The sequence below is a fragment of the Callorhinus ursinus genome, unplaced genomic scaffold (genome assembly GCF_003265705.2).
Source record: "Callorhinus ursinus isolate GAN/ISIS: 27379988/994484 unplaced genomic scaffold, GSC_fseal_2.0 scaffold33, whole genome shotgun sequence".
Lineage (NCBI taxonomy): Eukaryota > Metazoa > Chordata > Mammalia > Carnivora > Otariidae > Callorhinus > Callorhinus ursinus.
Window position 1 is genome coordinate 10105536 of NW_027397095.1, and position 21882 is coordinate 10127417.

Below are 21882 nucleotides of genomic sequence, written 5' to 3' on the forward strand. Positions count from 1 at the left end.
TATGTACCAAAACATTATGGTTTTCTTTTATTTAAAGGATCTAAGGCATTTTTTCATTCAACTTCCTCTCTTTGGACCTATTAGAATTCCCTTTTGACAGATCTTTGCTTCAAAACTAGTTTAGTTCTCCTCTCAGGATGGCTGCATAGCAGCGGCATCCCACACTATCTGACTTGTAACTGTCTCCAGAGCTGAATATTGCCTTCTAACTGTGACCTTTGGTGTGTCGTTCTTTAGGCCATGTTTTTGGGTTTGACATTTAGACTGTCATTTCCACTTAGAAACTACAAAATTTTAACTTATAGGCATCTCCACTTATTATCTCTTCTGTCTAAGATAGTTAGACTCCATTAACTTGTTACTTCAGTAGGTTAAATGCAAAAAAAAAATCATCGCACCTTCCTAGTCCTATTGATTTTCTGTTATTTCAAGACTCTAAAACCTAGAATCTTAGAGATAGTAGGGACCTTTGGAGGTCCTTTGGGCCTGTGGTTCTCAGATATTTAATTCGGTCAGACAAATGACATTTAAAAAATTAGACTGAAACAGATTTGCCAGCTTTTTATTTTGCCGAGCAAGAATATCTTAAAAAGAAAGGGGAAAAAAAAAAAAACCTGCTACCATCTACTACTCGCCTACCACTACCATAATTTCATCAAGGAGAGGGATATCTTAACATCAGAAAAAGGAATAGTCTGTCTTAAAAAAAAAATGACAGTAAGCAATCTAATACTGATGCTCAGAGAGAGACAGACAGATGGACAGCAATGTCTTTTTCTCCCTCTCACCCTGTAGAAGACAGTGAAAACTTCCTAACGGACCTGACACAGGTGTGTGGAGTCACAGCTGGGAGCCATTGATTCTTCTGCCTTCAGGCACTATCTCACGGAAACCATCCTTGGACAGAGGAGAAGACTATTTTTAAAGTTCTCCAGAGGAGATGTTTTCATATTCTCCCTTGGAAGTGTCTATCATGGAATAACTCCCGTGTAACTGACATATATCTTTTAGACTTTGGTGTGTCAGTTTCCTCCCTTTCTTTCCAGAGGAAAACTAATAGAGGGGGGGAAACAAAGACTGGTGACTTTTCTTTGCCCAAGAGATCCTCATATATTTAAATAATTAACTCATCTCGGTTGGACTTTATTAGAAGGCAAGAAACATAGAGTGGTTCAGATTTCCTCAGTTAGTGAGGAGTTATTGTAAAGACATGGGAAAGTAAGAAAGAACAGGAGAAGGCATCAGCAAACTGCAGCCTTGCTGAAGACACATTGTCGTTCTAGGAAGCCAGTGTCTGCTCTGTTAACTTAGCAACAGTTCCAGTTGTCCCCTCTGCAGCCAGAGGCCACTACCGTCCTCCATGGTGACTCGGCTACACGGATGCCTGAACTCATCCCTTCTCCCATATTAACTACCCTCCCTTTCTCTTAGCTCTTCAAACCCCACAGTCTGGTGACTTGCTTTGTACCGTGCATCCAGATTCCTCTTAGAATATCAGATTGTGTCAGCCATAGGGTAAACACCCTAAGCCGAGCTCTACCATTAGGCTAACTACCATCTAGGTTGTTGGCCAGCCTATGGACTCCTGCTTGATCCCCATTTCAGTGAGTGTAGTGGTTAAGAGAACAACGCTGGAGCCAGACTCCCTCCATGGAGTCAAATCATCACTTGTCTACTTACTAGCTATGAAACACTGGGTTCATGAGTTAATCTCCAGGTGCCACAGTTTCTCCATCTATAAAATGGGTATCATAAAGAGAATGCTACTCATAGGTTATTACAATAGGAGGATTAAATGAGGTAAATAATGTAAAGTGCTTCACACACAGTAAGCACTCAACAGATGTTCAGCACTGGTAGTGTTTTTGCAGTTCTGCTGGTGGCCAGAATATTGGGATCACAAGGTATAAAGCATGGAGCCTACGCAGGAATTTGTTGTCTCAGCTTCTCTAAGTAGGGAACTAGGTATAGCAGGCAAGCACTCAGTTATTCTCCATTTTCCCTCCTTACCACACACACACACACACACACACACACACACAAATGCACACACACATGCACATTCTCTCCTCTGCCTTTCTCTGGGCTATGAGAGGCTGGCTTCTAGGGACCTCATTGCCTGCACTCGTTCACTGTCTGGCCTCCCATTTGATGTGGTCAATGGGTGGCACCATCTGGGGACTGCAGGGTGGAAGAAGAAGGAGGTCAGGGTATTGACCCCTCTCCCTCCCTCATTACAGTTCTGGCAACAACTACATTAGGAGATGGCAGCTCCTGTCCGATAGCCCCTCCTCCACACCCCCAAGCTCTCTGGTCTGTATCATCATTCCCTCCCTTTGGCCCTGAGAACCCAGGAGGCTTCTCAGTGTTGCCAGACCCTGAGTGGGTCACCAGCCCTTGTCAATTCCCTTCACCCTGCTTGTGCTACTGTAAATAGCCGCTTCATCTGACTCTCTGCGTGAACACTTGAGTGTGATGTGTGATTCCTGCTGAGACCTTGACTGGTGCACACTCATACCTCATGTTCTCTCCGGGATATTATCCTAAAGCCTTTGCTTCCCTAGGATAACCCAAAATTCCTCTAACTTTTCTCCATAGGGCTTTGTTTTCCAATTCCTTATTACCCTCCACAGAACCCCTGCTGGCTCATTGACTTTTTTGCTTGTTTGTTTTTACTTTTTTCTTAAGTTGTGACACTTAGCAGTTTACCCAGTACTCTTATGAAGAGCTGACCAAGACAATGTCTAGCAGCCATTTCTTGCCAGGGTTCACATAAATGGAATTCAACCTTACTTTTTTAAGTAGTGGCTTTATTGAAATATAATTCACATACCACAGAGTTCACCCATTTAAAGTGTGCAACTGGGTGATTTTTAGTATTTTCACAGTGTTGTACAACTATTAGCAATATCTAATTCCAGAACATTCTCAGCATCACCCCACAAAGTAGCACCTCACCCACACTAGCGGTCACTCTCCACTCCTCCCTCCCCTCCAGGCCCTGACAATCACCAATCACCTTTCTGTCTTTATGGATCTACCTCTTCTGAATGTTTCAAACAAATAGAATCATCCAATATGCAGTCTTTCATATCTGGCTTCCTTCTCTTGGCATAATGTTTCCAAAGTTCATCCATGTCAAAGCATGTATCAGTGTTTCATTCCTTTCTATGGAATGGACTGAAGAATATTCTGTTGCATGGATACCACATTTTGTTTGTTCATTCATCAACTGATGGCCATTTGGGATGCTTTACACCTTTTGGATATCGTGACTGGTGCTGCTATGAACATTCATATACAAGTATTTCTTTGAATATCTGTTTTCAGTTCTCGGGGGAATATACCTAGGAATAGAACTGTTAGATCATATGGTAATTCTGTGTTTGACTTGTTGAGAAACACCAAACTGCTTTCCATGGTGTCTGCACCATTTTATCAACCTTACTTTATGCATAAAATGTGTTACTTCTCTTTCTTTTAAATACCTCCAGTGCTAAAGATTCTAAAATTTTCTTCTTGGGGCACCTGGGTGGCTCAGTCGTTAAGCGTCTCCCTTCGGCTCAGGTCGTGATCCCAGGGTCCTGGGATGGAGCCCCACATCAGGCTCTCTGCTCGGCAGGAAGCCTGCTTCTCCCTCTCCCACTCCCCCTGCTTGTGTTCCCTCTCTGGCTGTCTCTCTCTCTGTCAAATAAATAAATAAAATCTTTAAAAAAAATTAAAAAAATAAAATTTTCTTCTTTGTTGTAGTTAAGCACTCTTAATGACTTAGCCTCTAATATGCCCATGGATTATTGAATAAACAACTAAAACATAAAGAAAAGCAAAGACTTTCTAGTATACACACCAGTGGTGCAGCCTCCATTCCTACTGTTTGCCGATGGGTATTGGTTTACTTTGTATTTTTACAATCATATTCCTGGTCAAAACTTCCTGAAGCATTCTAACTATAAAATGGCCTTAATTAAAATGCTAAAATATATGTTGTTAGTTCATTTTTAAGGCTAATTAACAGTAACAAAAACAAAAGAAAATTGATCTACCCAGAAATATCCAAAGAGAGAGGGGAAAAAAGTATTACTCATGGTATTTTATGTGCACTTAAAGGACATATATTTTTTTAGGGTAGAGAAAGAACACTGGCGAAGATCTCAAACAAAATAGCCAAAATAATTTCAAGCATAGTGCCTAAAATGGAATATGGATTATTTACCTTATAGGAAATGTCCTTGATAATCTTGGTTAAAGCGATTTTTTATTTACTACCTAGTCTCCATTTCCATATACATGGAGACTAAGAGAATTTCTTGACAGTGGTAAAACTTTACAGCAGGTGGTAGAATGAAGTCGGAGAATCTAACTCCCTGCAGATGGACTGTGAGCACCTTATGAACACAACAGACGATAAATAGTGGAGACAAAGGGATCAAGGATGTGGCCACCGAGCTCATACCTTAATAGAGATGACTGAATCTAAACAAATAAGAAAGAAAAGATTTAGTTGTACTCCTGCCCATATTTTATAATCGCTTAACTAATGTGGGAAGAAACAGACTACATTTTGCCCCAGATATTAATAATGGTGCTATATATGTCACTTCTCAGATTTGCTTCAGATTCAGAGGTCTTAGTATAGCCTTGTGGCAGGCCGAATAATGACCACCACTCCCCAAAAATGTTCATCCCTGGAATCTGTGAATGTATTCTTTTACATGGCAAAAGAGAATTAAGGTTACAAATGGAATTAAGGTTGCTGATCACCTGACCTTGAGATGGGACAATTATCTTGGATTATCCAGGTGGGACTGATGTCATCACAAGTGTCCTTAAAAGTGAAAGATGGAGTCAGAGGGGAGGTCAGAGTTAGAGGAAGGTGTAACTGTAGAAAAAAGGCACAGCAGGGTCAAATATTGCTGGCCTTGAAGATGGGGGAAGGGAGCCAAGAAACAAGGATGTTGGTGGCCTCTAGAAGCTGGAAAAGGCAAGGAAATGGATTCTCCGTTAGAGCCTCCGGGAGGAATGCAGCCTGCTGACACCTTGATTTTAGCTCAGTGAGACCCATTTCAGACTTCTTACCTCCTTAACTATAAGATGATAAATCTGTCTCATTTGAAGCCTTTGTGTTTGTCGTAATTTGTTACAACAGTAATAGGAAACAAACCTTGACCAATATTCCTACAGTCCCAGTTATAGCAAGGATTTGGGTTCAAATTATGGCTGGAAAGTTCTCCCACTCTTATTTCCTTTTCATGCCAGTTAAATATAAACCTCTGTCCCAACCGTTTCTGGGTGATGGAGAAAGAGGAGATCAGCTTTAAACAAGCTGAATTTGAAGTAATGGTGAATATCTAAATTGAAATGCCCACTTAGTTTGAAATGTGGGACTCTTGTTTCCCATGTAGCTCAGCTGTGGGGAATTGGTGGCATCCCTAAGGGCTAGGGTGTCTCAAAAGAAGAATAGAGGGTTGAGGGACAGCCACAGTGAGAAAGGAGTGCTTGAGATCCTAGAGTATCCCACCATTTTTTTTTTTTTTTTTCAATGCAACAGATTTCACAAGTGGAAGGACAATACCAGAGTGAATAAATTATCAACAGAGATAGTGTGAACTACTTCCCTGGCAAAGTATCAGTGGCAACTGATAAGATTGATTAATCCAAGTACACTATTGATCAAGTGGAAGAAGAGTAAAATCACTCCCAGGGTTGCGGTACAATACCCAGAATCACTAGTTCATCCAGCTTAAAGATTTTGTTGTCTGATACACAGACAAGACTCCCCTGCTAAAAAACTCCATCTGTGCATTTGAAATAATTTGGCCCTAGTACTTGATTCTCTAACTCTAAATAAGGTGTGATGTCTGGAAATCATTGTATATTATTTAGTTTCTTTCCCAACTCTGCCGCTTGCAAAACAATGTTAAAAAAATCATTATTGTTAGGTTCACAGTGCTATTAAAATTCTAGAGACAGCTTATTTAATTTGACAAACTGGCTTGTTCAGGGGCTCTGATCTGCATCCATTATATGAATTTTGTCAAAATAATTCCCTATGTCTGCCTGGGTCCGCATACATTATCAATATGTAATAATGCATTCTGCCCGGTCTTCATTTTAATTAAATTAAATCACAGCGGTTTGGAGTCCTAGAAGTTCAGAAAATCAGCCATCGCCTTTAGTAGCACTGCTATAAACAATTCTATTTTTTTCAAGGTTATTGGCAACAACAATTGCATAATTATTTAGTACAGTAGTTTGGCAAGAAAGAGTGGTGTTGCAGAGAGAACTAGACTTCCTAAAGGTTCACGGTGCATAAGAGTCTGTCTAAATTGTGTTAGAGAGAAACAAGGGAACATTAATAGTAATAGGTGCTAAGCTACGGTTGCTTTGTGCACACAAAACATCCCTGAGAATGATGCTTTAGTGTTCATAAATTTCCCTTCAGTAAAACCTGCGCAGGCTGGGCAACCACAAAAATCACAGCCACTGAATATTTTAATAATAAATGGGTAGTGCTTTACAATTTGCAAAGTACTCTCACGTACATTATCTCATTTTAATCCTTTTAACATTCCTGCCTGGTAGGCATAGGGCGGTGTATATGATCTTCGTTCTGCAGAGGGGGAAACTGAGGTTCAGAGAGCATGTGACTTGCGTAAAGCCCTCTACAGAACAGGGATTCACACTCGGATCTCCGGGTCCTGAGTTCTGCATGCCTTTCCCTGCTGCCTCTCTTCGCTAAATTGACCAACCCACCTTAGTGAGCACCCAATTCAATGCCCCAGTGGCTTTCTGTCAAAGAAGCTAGCAGAGATAATAATCTTTCATCATTTCTCTCCACTCATGAATTCATAATGGTTAACTGAGAGCAGGGCTATTTTATCCATTCAGCTTTATAGGCATAACACCAACGATATGAGTTTTTCAAGGACCTGTGAGAATGTTTGCAACCTGAAAAATAAGTATATTGGCACCAAAATATGAAAAGAAAGCCAGAAAATCAGCACTAATAAATGTTTAAATAAATGTCTACAAAATGAAGCATTATGTCAGCTTATCAAGTGCTTCTCAATTTTCACACTTGCCTATGAAATATGTTTAATGCAGGGTATGGGTTGTGGGTTGTATCCATTTTAATATGTTTGACAGGATGTGAGATAGGACCCCCAGAAGTAAGAGTGCCTGGAGCTTACCAGGATTTTTAAATGACCCTGATATCCTGGTAAGCAATGGTCCATGCCCATTTCAAACTGCTGGTCATACCCATTAGTAGATTATGAAATCTGTTTGGTGAGTCGACTAGTATTTTTTTAATGGAATAAAATGGAATGGAATGGCATAGAACAAAAGTGAACAGAATAGAAAATATCAGAATGTAAAGCTATTAGGAGAGCATTGTTTTGGAAAACTTGGCTTCAATTATACGTGTGTGTGTGTGTGTGTGTGTGTGTGTGTGTGTGTGTGTCTCCCTATGTGTATGTTGGGTCACAAATGACTTTCAGGCATAAGAATTTGAAAGCCATTGGTAAGATGACATACTCAAGAGACAGAAAACTTAAATAATTTTCCAAATCATATGTCCTATTTTCCAAGTCAGCATTTATGATTGTTTTGCCTTCCAGTTCCCTCTCCCAACCCATACTGGAGCAGGATACAGATATCTCTCCAAGACTGGGTGACCATCTAATTTATCATTCAAACCAAGATACTTTTGAGAATAAATGGGGATGCTGTTCATAATTACATCATGACAACAACATAACTGGGTGCTATTTTTGGCCAAGCAGAATACAGGATACTTCTCCTTCAAGGCTAGGCCCGGCCTCCCTCCAATCCTTATCTCTTTAATTCAGAGCAAATGAAACATCATTTATTTAGCACTTCTGAACTGTGGGTCTTGCCCTTTATAGCTGTGATTGAACATAGCTGGAAGAAGCACTTGCTTATGAGTCAGTGGGTTTAGCTCTGGTTCTGCCATTTACTAGCCAGATGAACTTGAACTAGTCACTCTACCTCTCTGTCATCTCATCTATCAAGTGGGAGTAAATATATCTGCCTCATAGGTTTTTGTGAGTCTTCAAATTAGATAATATACCAAAAAATGTATTTAACTGTTGTATGTTATACAAATGTAAGGTGAAATTATTTTTGTGATAGTTATTAAAGAGGCCGTGGATGAAAGTTCCAAAAGATAGGTAACCCGTTAGGGTCTGGCCTCTCTCAAATGACAAATTATCCTACCCTGGGTAATATCCCACTGTATCTGCAGTGCTCAGTGGATCACCTGAATGGCACATAGAGCAGCTCAGTAAAGGTTTGCCGAGTCATTAAATAACAGCCTCCTTCTTTCCTAAAACGTCTCCCAAGAAAAATGCCTAAGTACTGCTAGAGGATAGTAATCTTTTGTCTTAATTCGCACTGGGAGGGGGTAGGGGTTGTTCTTCATTTGTTTTTGATAGAGAGAAACCCACCCTCTAGCCACCCTAACCTTTTTTAAATCTCCCAGAAATACCAAGCCTCAAGGCCTTGCACACATGCTGCTCTCTCTAGAATGCTCTTCCTTATACTTCATAAGATAAACCCCCTTCTGCATAAAGAGGGTTTTCCTTGTTTCTCCATTCCACCTTAAATTCTCTTGTTACACTCGCTACTAATACACTTCATTTTCCCATCATAACATTTATCACTGTGTGTGTGTGTGTGTGTGTGTGTGTGTGTGTGGTTTTTGTTTTATATTTTGTCCTCCCACTAGAATGTGAGCTTCATGTGTTGTGGGGGAGGGAGGCAGGGGGGGGGGGGACATTCTGTCTTGTTCTGTGTTTTTCATCCTCATATCTCTAGTTCCTAACAACAAGAGATACCCATTAAATACTGCATATTTGTTTAATGAACAAACAAATGAACAAGGGCAGAGGCTAAAGCGAACCCCTTAGCCTTGCCTATGTAATGGAATGACGTGCCTCAAAGGGAGAGGAGAGCTGTGTCCAGGTACACGAAGGCACTCACAAATTGAGTGTGAGCCAGAACATCGTCCTACCTTCATGGCACCTAGGTCATCCACGTTCCGGGTTCACTTCTACACGGCAAGGCTCGAACAGAGCAGCCAGGGGAAAAAAAATCTCGTTATATTAGATTTTAGTATACAGGACCTCTTGTGTGGCTACCTCACTGCTGGATGCTTTTTACTTTTCCTACTGTCCTTTTTCTTCATCCAACTACCTCACTTAGAGCGCTGTCATGTCTAAACCTTATTTTTGTAAACTGCTAGGTATTACCAAGTATTACCAAATCAAATCTAGTGATTCGTTAAAAAAATAATACATTATAACCAAAGAGTTTTTTAAAAAGATTTATTTGCCGGGGGTGGGGTGGTGTGCAGCAGAGGCAGAGGGAGAGAATCTCAAGCAGATTCCCCACTGAGCATGGAGCCTGACGACCCTGAGATCATGACCTGAGCCAAAATCAAGAGTCAGACAACCGACTGAGCCACCCAGGCACCCTGAATAGAATTTATTTTAGGATCACAAAGATTGTTCAACATTAGGAAGCCTATTGCTATAATTCACCACCTTAATAGATTAAAAAAGAAAACTATGTGAATATTTCCATAAGTGCTAAAGAGGCACTTGATAAAAATTCATCACCTGATTCTGACACTCCTGGTGAGCCAGGAATGATAGATAAATCAACAAAACATTTCAGGCCACTGGGCAATGTGTCAAACTGAGGAACCTCTGGGGTCATCCTATCCTATGATAAATCACCAGAGCATAGGAAAAGGTAGAAGTTCTAAGAGCACATACCTGTTCTCAGTAGATAGCACTGCATCTCTATAGTCTTGGTTTACCGTTGCCATGGTCTTCATTTGGTTCCTTCCGTCTCTTGTCTTTGGTAGTTACTGTTGTTGTTTTCCATTAATCTATTTTAAAAGAATGGGAAATGTTTGTTGTTCTATTTAATGATTCTTTTTGGATAAGGAAGTTTTTATCTTGTTGTTAGTTACCTTTTAAATGTCATGAAATTATTTTTAGATGTTCCTTGAATTCATGAAGTAACATGTCAATTTCTCACACTATCAGACTACTTTTAATTACGTATTGCCTTCATAAATGCAGCCATTATGGTTTCTTTTTTTTTAAAGATTTTATTTATTTATTTGAGAGAGAGAGAATGAGAGATAGAGAGCACGAGAGGGAAGAGGGTCAGAGGGAGAAGCAGACTCCCCGCTGAGCAGGGAGCCCGATGTGGGACTCGATCCCGGGACTCCGGGATCATGACCTGAGCCCAAGGCAGTCGCTTAACCGACTGAGCCACCCAGGCGCCCAACCATTATGGTTTCTGAAGCCTTAGCCTGAAGCTGTTGAAAATGATCTGCTTAATCTTGTCATATTTTGCACATTAGCTTCCTTGCATAACATCTTTACTTCGGCTATTTATTGTCAGTCTCCTATACCAGCCCTTATAGATGAATGTCACAGGCACTGAATTGGATGTCAGGGGCACCGTGGCCCTCAGCTTCTTGTAGTACACATTATACACATGTTGCTGCTTGGAGAAGTAGAATGAGCATTCAGTTCTTTTGCCCAATGTCCAATGACTTTGGGGGAGCAAGCTGCTCTCTTTCTTTATAAAGCAGTATAATAAAGTCTCCTTCATAAGCCAGTGTCAATATTTGCAAGATGACTAACAGTCAAGTCAAAGGTACAATCCTGTGACCAGAGGACAGAGCCCTCTGCAAATGTAACAGTCCTATCTTGACCATCAATGACTCGGTGAAGAAACATCCCATTAATACCTCTGTGTGGAGGTGAGGGAGAAAACACAGGAAGACAGAAATCCAGACAGAATTAAGGGTGTCACGAGGGAGGCAGTCACATCATTTAGAACACACATTCGGCTCTATTAATGGATCTTTTCTCACCTGCTTTCCCAATATATACATTCCAGTATGGGACCACTATACCAGCTCCTGGGAAGTATAGTCCGGGACCCCCAGCTTCCCCACCTGTCTCAGCCCATTGCCAGACCAGTGTGTCTTCCGCAGCTCCTCTGAAATGTTGATGAATAATGATTTTTCCTTCCTATTACACTCTTCTTCCTCATCCCCACTCCAGAGCACCAGATGCTGATTCTGTGGCCTGCACCATGCTGTGTTGATGATCAGATGTGATAGGCAACAGGCTGCCCTGGGAAATGGTGGTGGTCCGTTCTGCTCATAGCTGAGACTCAGCTGTCACAGTACCAGGCAGAGTGTAATGTCAGGGCTTAGCAATTTCATTGCCAGCCCCTGAACAGCCCCTCTCCCCCCTATATTTAATTATATGAAGAGAAGTTTAGGATTGGTAGCTTCTGTATTGGCTAGTTTCCAGTGCATTTGGAGAGTAGCTCAGCTCTGTGGGGTGAAATGTCTGCTTTCTCCTAAACTGACTGCAAATTCTAGGATTATGCCAAAGTGGGCTGCTGTCAGAAAGAAACCTTGCCTTGTTGCTCTGAGCAAGAAGCCACATGCAAAAATACCCCAACACACAGCCATTCTCATTAAAGCTAGTTGAAATTTTGGACAAGTCTTAAGTATAAATTATAAATTTATTAGCTCATAGAGCTTTCTCCCAAGAAAGTAAACCTAATAAAAATTAGAGGGAACTTATTAAGTGGCTGCCTTGTTGCTATTTGCCATCACTAGGGGAAAAAAGTAGTATCATTGTGGGGTTTGCAGCCAATGCACTTTTTTGTTGTGGACTAGAGAGCAATTGAGAGAGCAGATATGAGGTGAAAAGAGTATGTCTCATTACCATTGCAGTGAGAACTCTTTAATTGATACTTTATATAAGCCTTTCCTGCCACAGAGTTAGGAGGATCTTTAACTGTTACTGAGAGGGAAAAATCCGGCTCCAAACCACCATTGAAGGTCACCAGGGCACACTACTTATTTGCAAAACTGCATCATCACCTTCCGGGGAAAGGATTCTGGGGGAGCTCACCAGCCTTACAATGTACAAAAAGCAGATCCTGACAATGGTAGGGAAAGAGATGATGGCTTTCAGGGAACTTGTAATTGTTGCTGTGATTATTTATTAATCAAGACTTTTAAACGTTTGCAAGAGAAGCAGAAACCATGTGATTCAACATATCAACATGGCCTAAGTATGCTTTCTCACCACCTGATTTTGCCAACATGAGATCCCGTCCTCTCTTCGGCTTTTGGGTTTAATCCCCAACCAGAATCGATCAAACACAACCTTGAAAGAATGCACTTTGGAAAGACAGAGTGTTAGAGCTCAAGGGGTGCTATGAAAATTATCTAGTGCAAAAGTCTTTGATCTGAGATCTCTATTTGGATTTCAGGAGGTCAGTGAACCCCTTAGAATTGTATATAAAATTTTGTGTGTGTCTGCATTTTTCTTTTTTTTTTAAGATTTTATCTATTTATTTGAGAGAGAAGGAGAGAGAGAGCACGAGCAGGGGAGGGGCAGAGGGAGTTGAAGTGGGAGAAGCAGACTCCCCACTGAGCAGGGAAGCCTGACTCGGGGCTCGGGCTCGATTCCAGGACCCTGGGATCATGACCTGAGCCACCCAGGCGCCCCTCATCTGCATCTTTCTAGGAAGAAATCTAGGAGGAAGATTCTTAACTTTCATCAAATTCATAATAAAAGTTTCCCTGACCCAAGAGTGTCTAAAAATCATCAATTCTAGTCCATCCTCCCCTGCCCTGGCTTTCTTACCAGAGAAGAACATGATTCTCAGAGAGGCAGAATAATTCACCTGACACCAAACAGCTAGTTAATGGTGGACCCAAAAGTTGAAGTGTTTTGTGACTCTAGCTCTAAAACCAGCTCTTTCTACTCTACCAGAGTTGTTTAGCAAGCACTGGGGGCTATGATAAGATATCCAGGAGATTATTGACAGCAATGATTTGTGCTATGACTGTAACCCAACTTAGAATACCTTTAAGATCCTTTTCCTTCACTGAAATTCTTTGTTTCTATCCACCTTAATAGAGAACAGCATTGACACAGGATGATCCAGAGCTAATTTCCATTTAGAAATTATTTCCATTTTATGATTAGTCTTTCCTGCTCCCCATTGATCTCCCTTGCTAATAATGCTTGGTTAGGGCTAATAATAAAATGAGTTTGTATTCCATGAGTCTTCGCCATCTGATGTCAGGGTAGAAGGGCATCCCCATCAGGACCAGCTACATAATTTGCAGGGCCCAGTGTTAAATGAAAATACAGAACCTTGTGTTAAAAAATTATTAAGGATTTCAAGGCAGTGGCAGCAGAGCACTGAACAAAGTATGGGACCCTTCAAAGCATGGGCCCCTGCACGACTGCACAGGTCAAACAGCCAGTGAAGATGGCCCTATAAGATCCCTATTAAAGCTTTGGTAGAGCACGGGACAAAAAGAAGCCAACCTATGATTTAAAATTGGCCACAGATGATCCGCAATGCTAGAGAGTTGTATATTCATAATCATAAGGACTTTGTGGCTTATCTGTGCATATGCTCATATACACACATGCACATATAAATCAGTTTGACTAAAATTACCATCATTTCCCTTCACCCAATGCCAAAACCCAAAACTAGTTTGCTTTAATTTTTCATCTTAGGACCTCTTGTTCTGGCATTGTTTAAGCACACATTTTCATTACCAGTTTTCATAACCAAATGACAAAAGGAGGAATGAGTTCTCCAGGGGCATCTAAAGAGTCAGGTGGAGACAGAAACTGGAAAAGCAATAGCCAACTACTAGCTAGGGATATTTGAAGCTGCCAGAAAGGGGGAAAACAGCTTCGGGGTATGCAGTGTAATGAGTCAATACTCTCAGGCTTAGAACATTATGAGGACAGAAAGCATTTTGAATTCAAGAATCAGAAATCTGGGGTTCCGACAGGTAAGCAGGTTTACCAACTGAGAAAATGGCTGGGATTTGGTGTACTTGAGTTAAACATATTTCAGGAGAGCAGAGGCACCCATGCTACCTCGTTTCCTACTTCTGTTTTAGTGGCATTCCAGGGTTCCAAGTTTAATGCACAACATCTGTGCTTCATAAGAGTTGAGGCCAAATGTTGGATGATATCCCCTTGGTTAGCTCTATGCAGAAACCAAAATCTAATGTGCACAAGGTGGAATTTACACTTGCTGTGCTTTAAGCAAACTCAGACTTCTTGGCAAACTAACGGCCAGTTAGCACAAAAGAAAATATAAATTGGGCAAATCGATTTGTATTAGTCTCATGTGTAGTCAGTTGTTGTATAAGTGACCCAAGTACTCTGAAACCAGCTTCCTAAATGCATTTTGCCCTCTAGAGAGAGAAGAAACCAGCCCTCCCTGTGCCTCTCTCAGAAAAGTAAAGAAAGATATAGCAGCATAGCTTAAGCCTCAGAGAGCTTGTTTCTTCAGTTTTACAACACAGCCTCCAACCCCAAAGCCCAAAGCTTAATATCCGTAAACGTATGGTATGTACCAAATGACAGCACACATGGCACTCACTTATCTGAGTCCGTATCCAGTACGCACACGCTGACTGATGATCGCTTTGGATGCTGGTGCTCTACTCTACCGTGTGAGGTGAAAGGCACTTTGCAGTCAAATTTCAACCCACATCAGAATTCGATAGCAAATGCAATATCCACAGAAGTATCAACGAGTGTAAAAATGAAGGAAACATTTTAAAATGCTCTAATGTGTTATTAACTCTTTGTTTGCAGTATCTGTGGGATATGAATATGAAACATGCCCTGACTTTATTCTCTGGGAGAAAAGGACAGTCATCTTACAAGGCTTTGAGATGGATGCTTCTAACCTAGGAGGCTGGTCATTGAATAAGCATCATATTTTGAATCCTCAAAGTGGTAAGCAGCTTTTCATTTTATTTTATTTTCAAAGGATGTACAATTTTTCCTTTTACTGTTTTAAAGATTTCTGTTTATTTATTTTAGAGAGAGGGGGTAAGCATGGAGCCCACCCTTGGTCTTGATCACATGACCTTAAGATCATGACCTAGGCAGAAATCCAGAGTTGGACACTTAACCGACTGAGCCACCCAGACACCCCACAGTGGAATTTTTTTAAATTGTGATAAAAGATGCATAACAAAGTTTACCACTTTGACCATTTCTAAGTGTACAATTCAGTGGCATTAAGTACATTCACAATGTTGTGTGACCATCACCATTGTCTATTTCCAGAATGTTTCCATCATCCCAAAGAGAAAATCTGTACCCATTAAACAGTAACTCCCCATTCCTCCTCCCCCAGCTCCTATTCTACTTTCTATCTCTATGAATTTGCCTAGCTTAGGTATCTCATGTAAAGAGAAAGATGTATATGTTTTTAAGGCTTTTCATACATACTGCCAAGTTTCCCTCAAGAATAATAGTCCATTTCATGGTCAAGAGTGCCCATTTCTTTGCACTTAAGAAGCTTTTAAAATATTTGTTAATACTGTTTTCTTAATGCAATATATATACACACATACATAGTGCTATATATATGTATTACACATATGCAACACATATTTGATGCGGAAAACTTGGAAAAGTACAAGGAAAAAATTATTTATAAGTCCACCACCTAGAGATGGCCATATTAGTATATTTCTTTTCAAATACAACAATCTGATTTCAAATTAGCACTAGTATAGTGAGACCTCTTCATCACAAAGTTCTGTGAAACTGGGTTTTAAGAATCATCTATCATCATTGCTCTATCCCAAGTATTTAATCAATGTATCTGACACTAACCAACTTTTAAAAAGTAGAATATAATGTTTTATATAATCTAAGACTCCATCAATTATGCCATTATTTTATGGAAAATGCTGCCAATTAAACTATAACATGCACTGATTATGAGATACATACTTATTTCAGAGATGTTAAAAATGTGAAGCAAAATGTGCACCTTGGCATTGATGAATCATCCATGTGTTACAGTTTTCAAAAGGCTTTGGTGACCTCTGTCACCTTTTAAATACAACAACCCTGCAGTATGGCATTAATCTCATTTAAAAGATCAAGAATCGGAGGTTTACAAAGTCATGTGACTTTCCCCAGTGTTGCACAGTTCATAAGTGGCTAGAGCCCTGTGTTCTTTCTCTCCAACACAGTTATTTGTCCACATAAATGTCCGTAGATCCAGTGAGAAGCTAGGAACTGAATCAAGGAACAGTAACAGGTAAAAAAGAAGAGGTAGGAGGAAGACAGGAGAAGAAGTGAAAGAATCTAGGGAAAGAAGGCAGTCCTGGACTTCACTTAGTTTTAAGTCTCCTAAGTCCTGGACTTAGGAAAAGAGGAAAAGGCAGAGAATCAGGACACGGTCATCTTCAATCTTTGCCTTCTTCAAGCCACTCTTCCTGTTGTCACTTTCTCCTGGTTTGTAATTTACACATTAACTAAATCAGGAGAGGGAACCACAGGTGGCTCTTGAGCCCATGTGGCTCTCAGACAAACTGATCTCACTACCCTGGTTAGAAATGCTTCATCCAAGTTCCTCCACCTCGTTTTGCGTACTACTGGGGAGTCGGTCATTGGTGTTCCCATCCAGCTTTCATTTGAACATCTACTGGGAAGTTTTCATTGCAAAATCACATTCCTTTTCATCCAAAGAGGCAGATTCTGAGCAACCTTTAGTAGAACATGGACTTTGAGTTATTTCTCCAGGACTGGGGATGCGAATGTCTTGAGAAAGTTACACTCTTCCATCCAGCCTTCTTTGTCTGCATCTGACCTTTATGAGACAGCTGGCTAAGGTCAGGTTATCTTGTAAGGCCATGAACTAACCAAGGTTAAGAGAGATCCATTTTATGATCACACCTATGATCTTACTTTGATTGCACCATCGTTGAGTCAGCTGAGTCAGCCAACCACATGGGCTGGGAAATTTTGATTGGCAAAGCTAACCAGGTTTGCTTCAACCATGACATGACACCACCTACCACAGTCCCAGGGTGGGATCCCAAAGGTAAATGAGTCCATTGCCATATGCCTTCATTATCCTTCCTTCTCCTCTTTCAAGGAACATTCTAAATTCCATTTCAAATTGTTTGTTTTTTTAAGAGCAAAGATTCAGGCACAGATATAAAATGTCAACTTTTTTCTGTTGTCAAAAGGAGAATCACAGTTTTAAAAGTACAAAAACGAAAGGGCAGATGCCACTTATTAAATTATGAGGTTTTTTGTTTTGATTTGAAAGAGTTTGACATTTTAAGCAGCCGTTTCTTTTCCACTCACTTTTATTGGCTTGTATGGATTGTCTCTTTCAAATGCCTGTCATTGACATTAAGCACAAAGTGGGAAATGACCTCAATCGAACCAGCCCCCAGCTGTGTGCTCCCAACCCTGTGTCCTCTTACCATTTGCTTCACACAGGCTTAGAAATTCAGAGCAGAGGGGAGCCATTGAGGAAGTTGGCTTTGGGGCCCCCCCTGATTTCCACAGATGTGTTCTCTCCATCCCTACTTCGCCAGTAATCAGTTTTTAGGCAATAGGTACTGAGTTCTTTCTGAGAATCTTTTTAACACCTTTTTTGAGGTATAATTTATACACCATACAACTCACCCACTTTAAATGTACACTTAAATGATTTTTAGTAAATTGTAGAGTTGTGCACCCTGCACCACAACAGTTTTAGAATATTGTTGTTGCCCCAAAAAGATCCCTTGTGCTCACCCGAAGCCCCACCAAATCTGCTCTGTCTCTTTCTGAGAATTTTATTCTGAGAAAGAAACCTTATTTTAGATAGTTTTTTTTTTAAAGGAACATTTGTTCATTGTATCGTCTCATTTGTAGGCACGTTGTATTTCTAACCAAGAACTTGTCACACTTGCCAGGAAACAGATCTGAAGCCAGCTCTGACACTGCCTTTCAGCCTGACCTTGGACACGAACACCTCTCTTGGGATGTTTTCGAAGTCTAAATCCCACCCACAAAGGCAGTTTTAGAAGCAGGAATGATAAGTGTGAAGGAGCAGCTTTGAGAAGACCAATTTAGAAAGCAATGCTCTTTCCCCCTCAGGTCAGACAGTCTTTTCTGACTGATTAAGGCAAGAGCGACCAGCTTTCCAAATTCCCCCACTCTGCTTCTTTCTGGAAAAAGCCTAACTCTTTAGGCATCCTGCTTTTTTGATCTGAGACAGATGGCAGATTAGAAACAAGAATCTATCTTCCCCCAATTTCCTCTCACTGGTTAAAAAGATACCTGTAATTAGATTGGATGTCTGCTGCCATTCACTTCTTCAGTTTTTCTTGGGTTCCAAAATCATTATGCAGTGGGTAGTTTCTAGAAGGCAGTGTTTTCAGACCATTTGTCATTTTAGTTGCAGCAATTATATTTACCTGAAAATTAACCATTGGTTGCAGAGAACTGTTTCCAAATATTATGCCTGATATATGTAGATGTTTCTACTTTCTGAGATTAAAAAAAAAAACACCAGGAACTTGTGTTTTTCAATATTATTCCTTCAAAATACATCTTCTTAGTGATTACAGGGACTACATATCCTTACCTTTTAAGATAAATCAGTTCTTTAAAATTATGAGGAATAAAAATGTGTACATGAATCATCTATTACAGAGGTAAGCTATTTGTTATATTATATCTTTGTATCAAACATATCTCCTAGTGCATCCTTCCAGTTGAGTGTTAAAAAATTATTAGAGAAAACAATCCAGGGTACAAATTGGGTATTGTCATCTGTCTGAAATGGATAAAGAATTTCTTTTAACTTAGCCTCCAAAATAGGGCAGTAGTTTGTCGACAAATGGTTTTACTGGGAGGGGAAGTAAATTTCCATTGATCACACTGGCATATCTCCCAGTTTGTGTTTATATCCTCTCAGTCAAGTCCTAAGAGAAATATGTATTGTGTCCCTTGTTGTTCATAAGTCTGAAAAATGGTTTCTTCTTTGAAATCAGCATAAAGCACCACCCACTGGCTTCCAAGGGGAATTTTTATTTCAAACTTACTTATAAGCTTCAAAAGAAGTTCTGAGCAAGGTAGCAAGAGGGTATGAGTAGTGCGTTTAAAAGTATGCTTAACTTATTATACAACAGACCTGGCTTTTTGACAGAGAAAAAGAAAACTTAGGGGAGAAAATGTGCAGTAGGCCCCATTCGGTGGGGTTTCTTTGTTGACTGTCAACAAGACACCCAATCCTTAGCAGGAAGTTGGCCTTCATATAAATAATGTGCATTGTCCTAGGATCATTTGATTCTGTTTTCAAAATGAGCATGTGTGGCAGAATAAACTGGAAGGGAGGCAGCAACAATTGATAATTGATAAGTGATTGAAAAAGATTTCCAGGAACAGAAACAAAATATCTTCAAAGCAACCTTTTGCAGAAGAATTGGTGTTAAATCATTGTTGCTAGATGGTATGCCCCAGTTCTATGTAATGGAAGGTTAAACAGATTCTTCAAACAACAAAAACACCCTTCAAAATGATCTATTTTTCCAGGGCAATACAAAAGGGGTTTGTCCATTTTTGTTTTGATTGCTTCAGCTTTAAACAGGAATGGTAATTTCAGTACACGGGCACTTTAGTACCTTGCATGAAAGCAGGACATCAATTGTTGAGATGTAATCAAAGTACATTGCCTTATGTTTTATTTTACCTTTAATCATTCTTCTTCTTTGATGGAGTGCTGGGCTTTCTAATAGAAAAGGGGAGTTTTAGAATTGCGGGCTTAGAAGAATGGTTTAGAATAGCCATCTTTAGTTTTTAAATTGCCAGGAGCCTGGTAATAACATGTCATTTTGAAGGTAATTGTTAACTATACCGTTATATTGATATAAAAAAGATGGAGATCTACCTGTGAAAATAGATGTTAATAGCAAATCTGGTATTTCCAAGCCAATAATTGGACATATTTTTGAATGATATACCCTATAATGCATTGCTGAAATATAGACATGCTAAACAGTTGGCTTCCTCATTTGTTCGAGAACGTATCATAGTCTCATTGGTAGGATATTCAGTTAGTGATCATCAGGAGGTTTCTTTTTTTTTTAACTTTTTATTATTATGTTAATCACCATACATTACATCATTAGTTCTTGATGTAGTGTTCCATAATTCATTGTTTCTGCATAACACCCAGTGCTCCATGCAGACTGTGCCCTCTTTAACACCAATCACCAGGTTAACCCATCACCCCACCCTCCTCCCCTCTAGAACCCTCAGTTTGTTTTTCAGAGTCCATCATCTCTCATGGTTCATCTCCCCCTCCGACTTACTCCCCTTCATTCTTCCCCTCCTGCTATCTTCTTCTTTTTCTTTTTTCTTAACATATGTTGCATTATTTGTTTCAGAAGTACAGATCTGTGATTCAACAGTCTTGCACAATTCACAGCGCTCACCATAGCACATAGCCTACCCAATGTCTATCACCCAGCCACCCCATCCCTCCCACCCCCCACCACTCCAGCAACCCTCAGTTTGTTTCCTGAGATTAAGAATTCCTCATATCAGTGAGGTCATATGATACATGTCTTTCTCTGATTGACTTATTTCACTAAGCATAACACCCTCCAGTTCCATCCACGTTGTTGCAAATGGCAAGATCTCATTCCTCTTGATGGCTGCATAATATTCCATTGTGTATATATACCACTTCTTCTTCATCCATTCATCCGTCGATGGACATCTTGGCTCTTTCCACAGTTTGGCTATTGTGGACATTGCTGCTATAAACATTGGGGTGCACGTACCCCTTCGGATCCCTACATTTGTATCTTTGTGGTAAATACCCAGTAGTGCAATTGCTGGATTGTATGGTAGCTCTATTTTCAACTGTTTGAGGAACCTCCATACTGTTTTCCAGAGTGGTTGCACCAGCTTGCATTCCCACCAACAGTGTAGGAGGGTTCCCCTTTCTCCACATCCTCTCCAACATCTGTCGTTTCCTGACTTGTTAATTTTAGCCATTCTGACTGGTGTGAGGTGGTATCTCATTGAGGTTTTCATGTGGATTTCCCTGATGCCAAGCGATGTTGAGCACTTTTTCATGTGCCTGTTGGCCATTTGGATGTCTTCTTTGGAAAAATGTCTATTCATGTCTTCTGCCCATTTCTTGATTGGATTATTTGTTCTATGGGTGTTGACTTTGATAAGTTCTTTATAGATTTTGGATACTAGCCCTTTATCTGATATGTCATTTGCAAATATTTTCTCCCATTCTGTCGGTTGTCTTTTGGTTTTGTGGACTGTTTCTTTTGCTGTGCAAAAGCTTTTTATCTTGATGAAATCCCAATAGTTCATTTTTGCCCTGGCTTCCCATGCCTTTGGCAATGTTTCCAGGAAGAAGTTGCTGCAGCTGAGGTCGAAGAGGTTGCTGCCTGTGTTCTCCTTTAGGATTTTGATGGACTCCTGTCTCACGTTTAGGTCTTTCAACCATCTGGAGTCTATTTTTGTGTGTGGTGTAAGGAAATGGTCCAGTTTCATTCTTCTGCATGTGGCTGTCCAATTGTCCCAACACCATTTGTTGAAGAGACTGTCTTTTTTCCATTGGACATTCTTTCCTGCTTTGTCAAAGATTAGTTGACCATACAGTTGAGGGTCCATTTCTGGGCTCTCAATTCTGTTCCATTGATCTATCTGTCTGTTTTTGTGCCAGTACCATACTGTCTTGATGATGACAGCTTTGTAATAGAGCTGGAAGTCCGGAATTGTGATGCCGCCAGCTTTGCTTTTCTTTTTCAATATTCCTCTGGCTATTCGGGGTCTCTTCTGGTTCCATACAAATTTTAGGATTATTTGTTCCATTTCTTTGAAAAAAGTGGATGGTATTTTGATGGGGATTGCATTGAATATGTAGATTGCTCTAGGTAGCATTGACATTTTCACAATGTTTGTTCTTCCAATCCATGAGCATGGAACGTTT

General features: G+C 40.3%; 1 protein-coding gene across 4 annotated transcripts in view; it reads left to right on the plus strand.

Moving 5' to 3' along the window:
- The window catches only part of TENM1 (teneurin transmembrane protein 1), a 772415-nt gene that overhangs the window by 631801 nt on the left and 118732 nt on the right, over positions 1 to 21882 (plus strand). For all 4 annotated transcript variants that reach the window (XM_073879177.1, XM_073879176.1, XM_025852677.2 and 1 more), the window contains one exon: positions 14712 to 14855. In XM_073879177.1, the coding sequence (XP_073735278.1) occupies positions 14712 to 14855 (144 nt within the window). The remainder of the gene's footprint in view (positions 1 to 14711; positions 14856 to 21882) is intronic.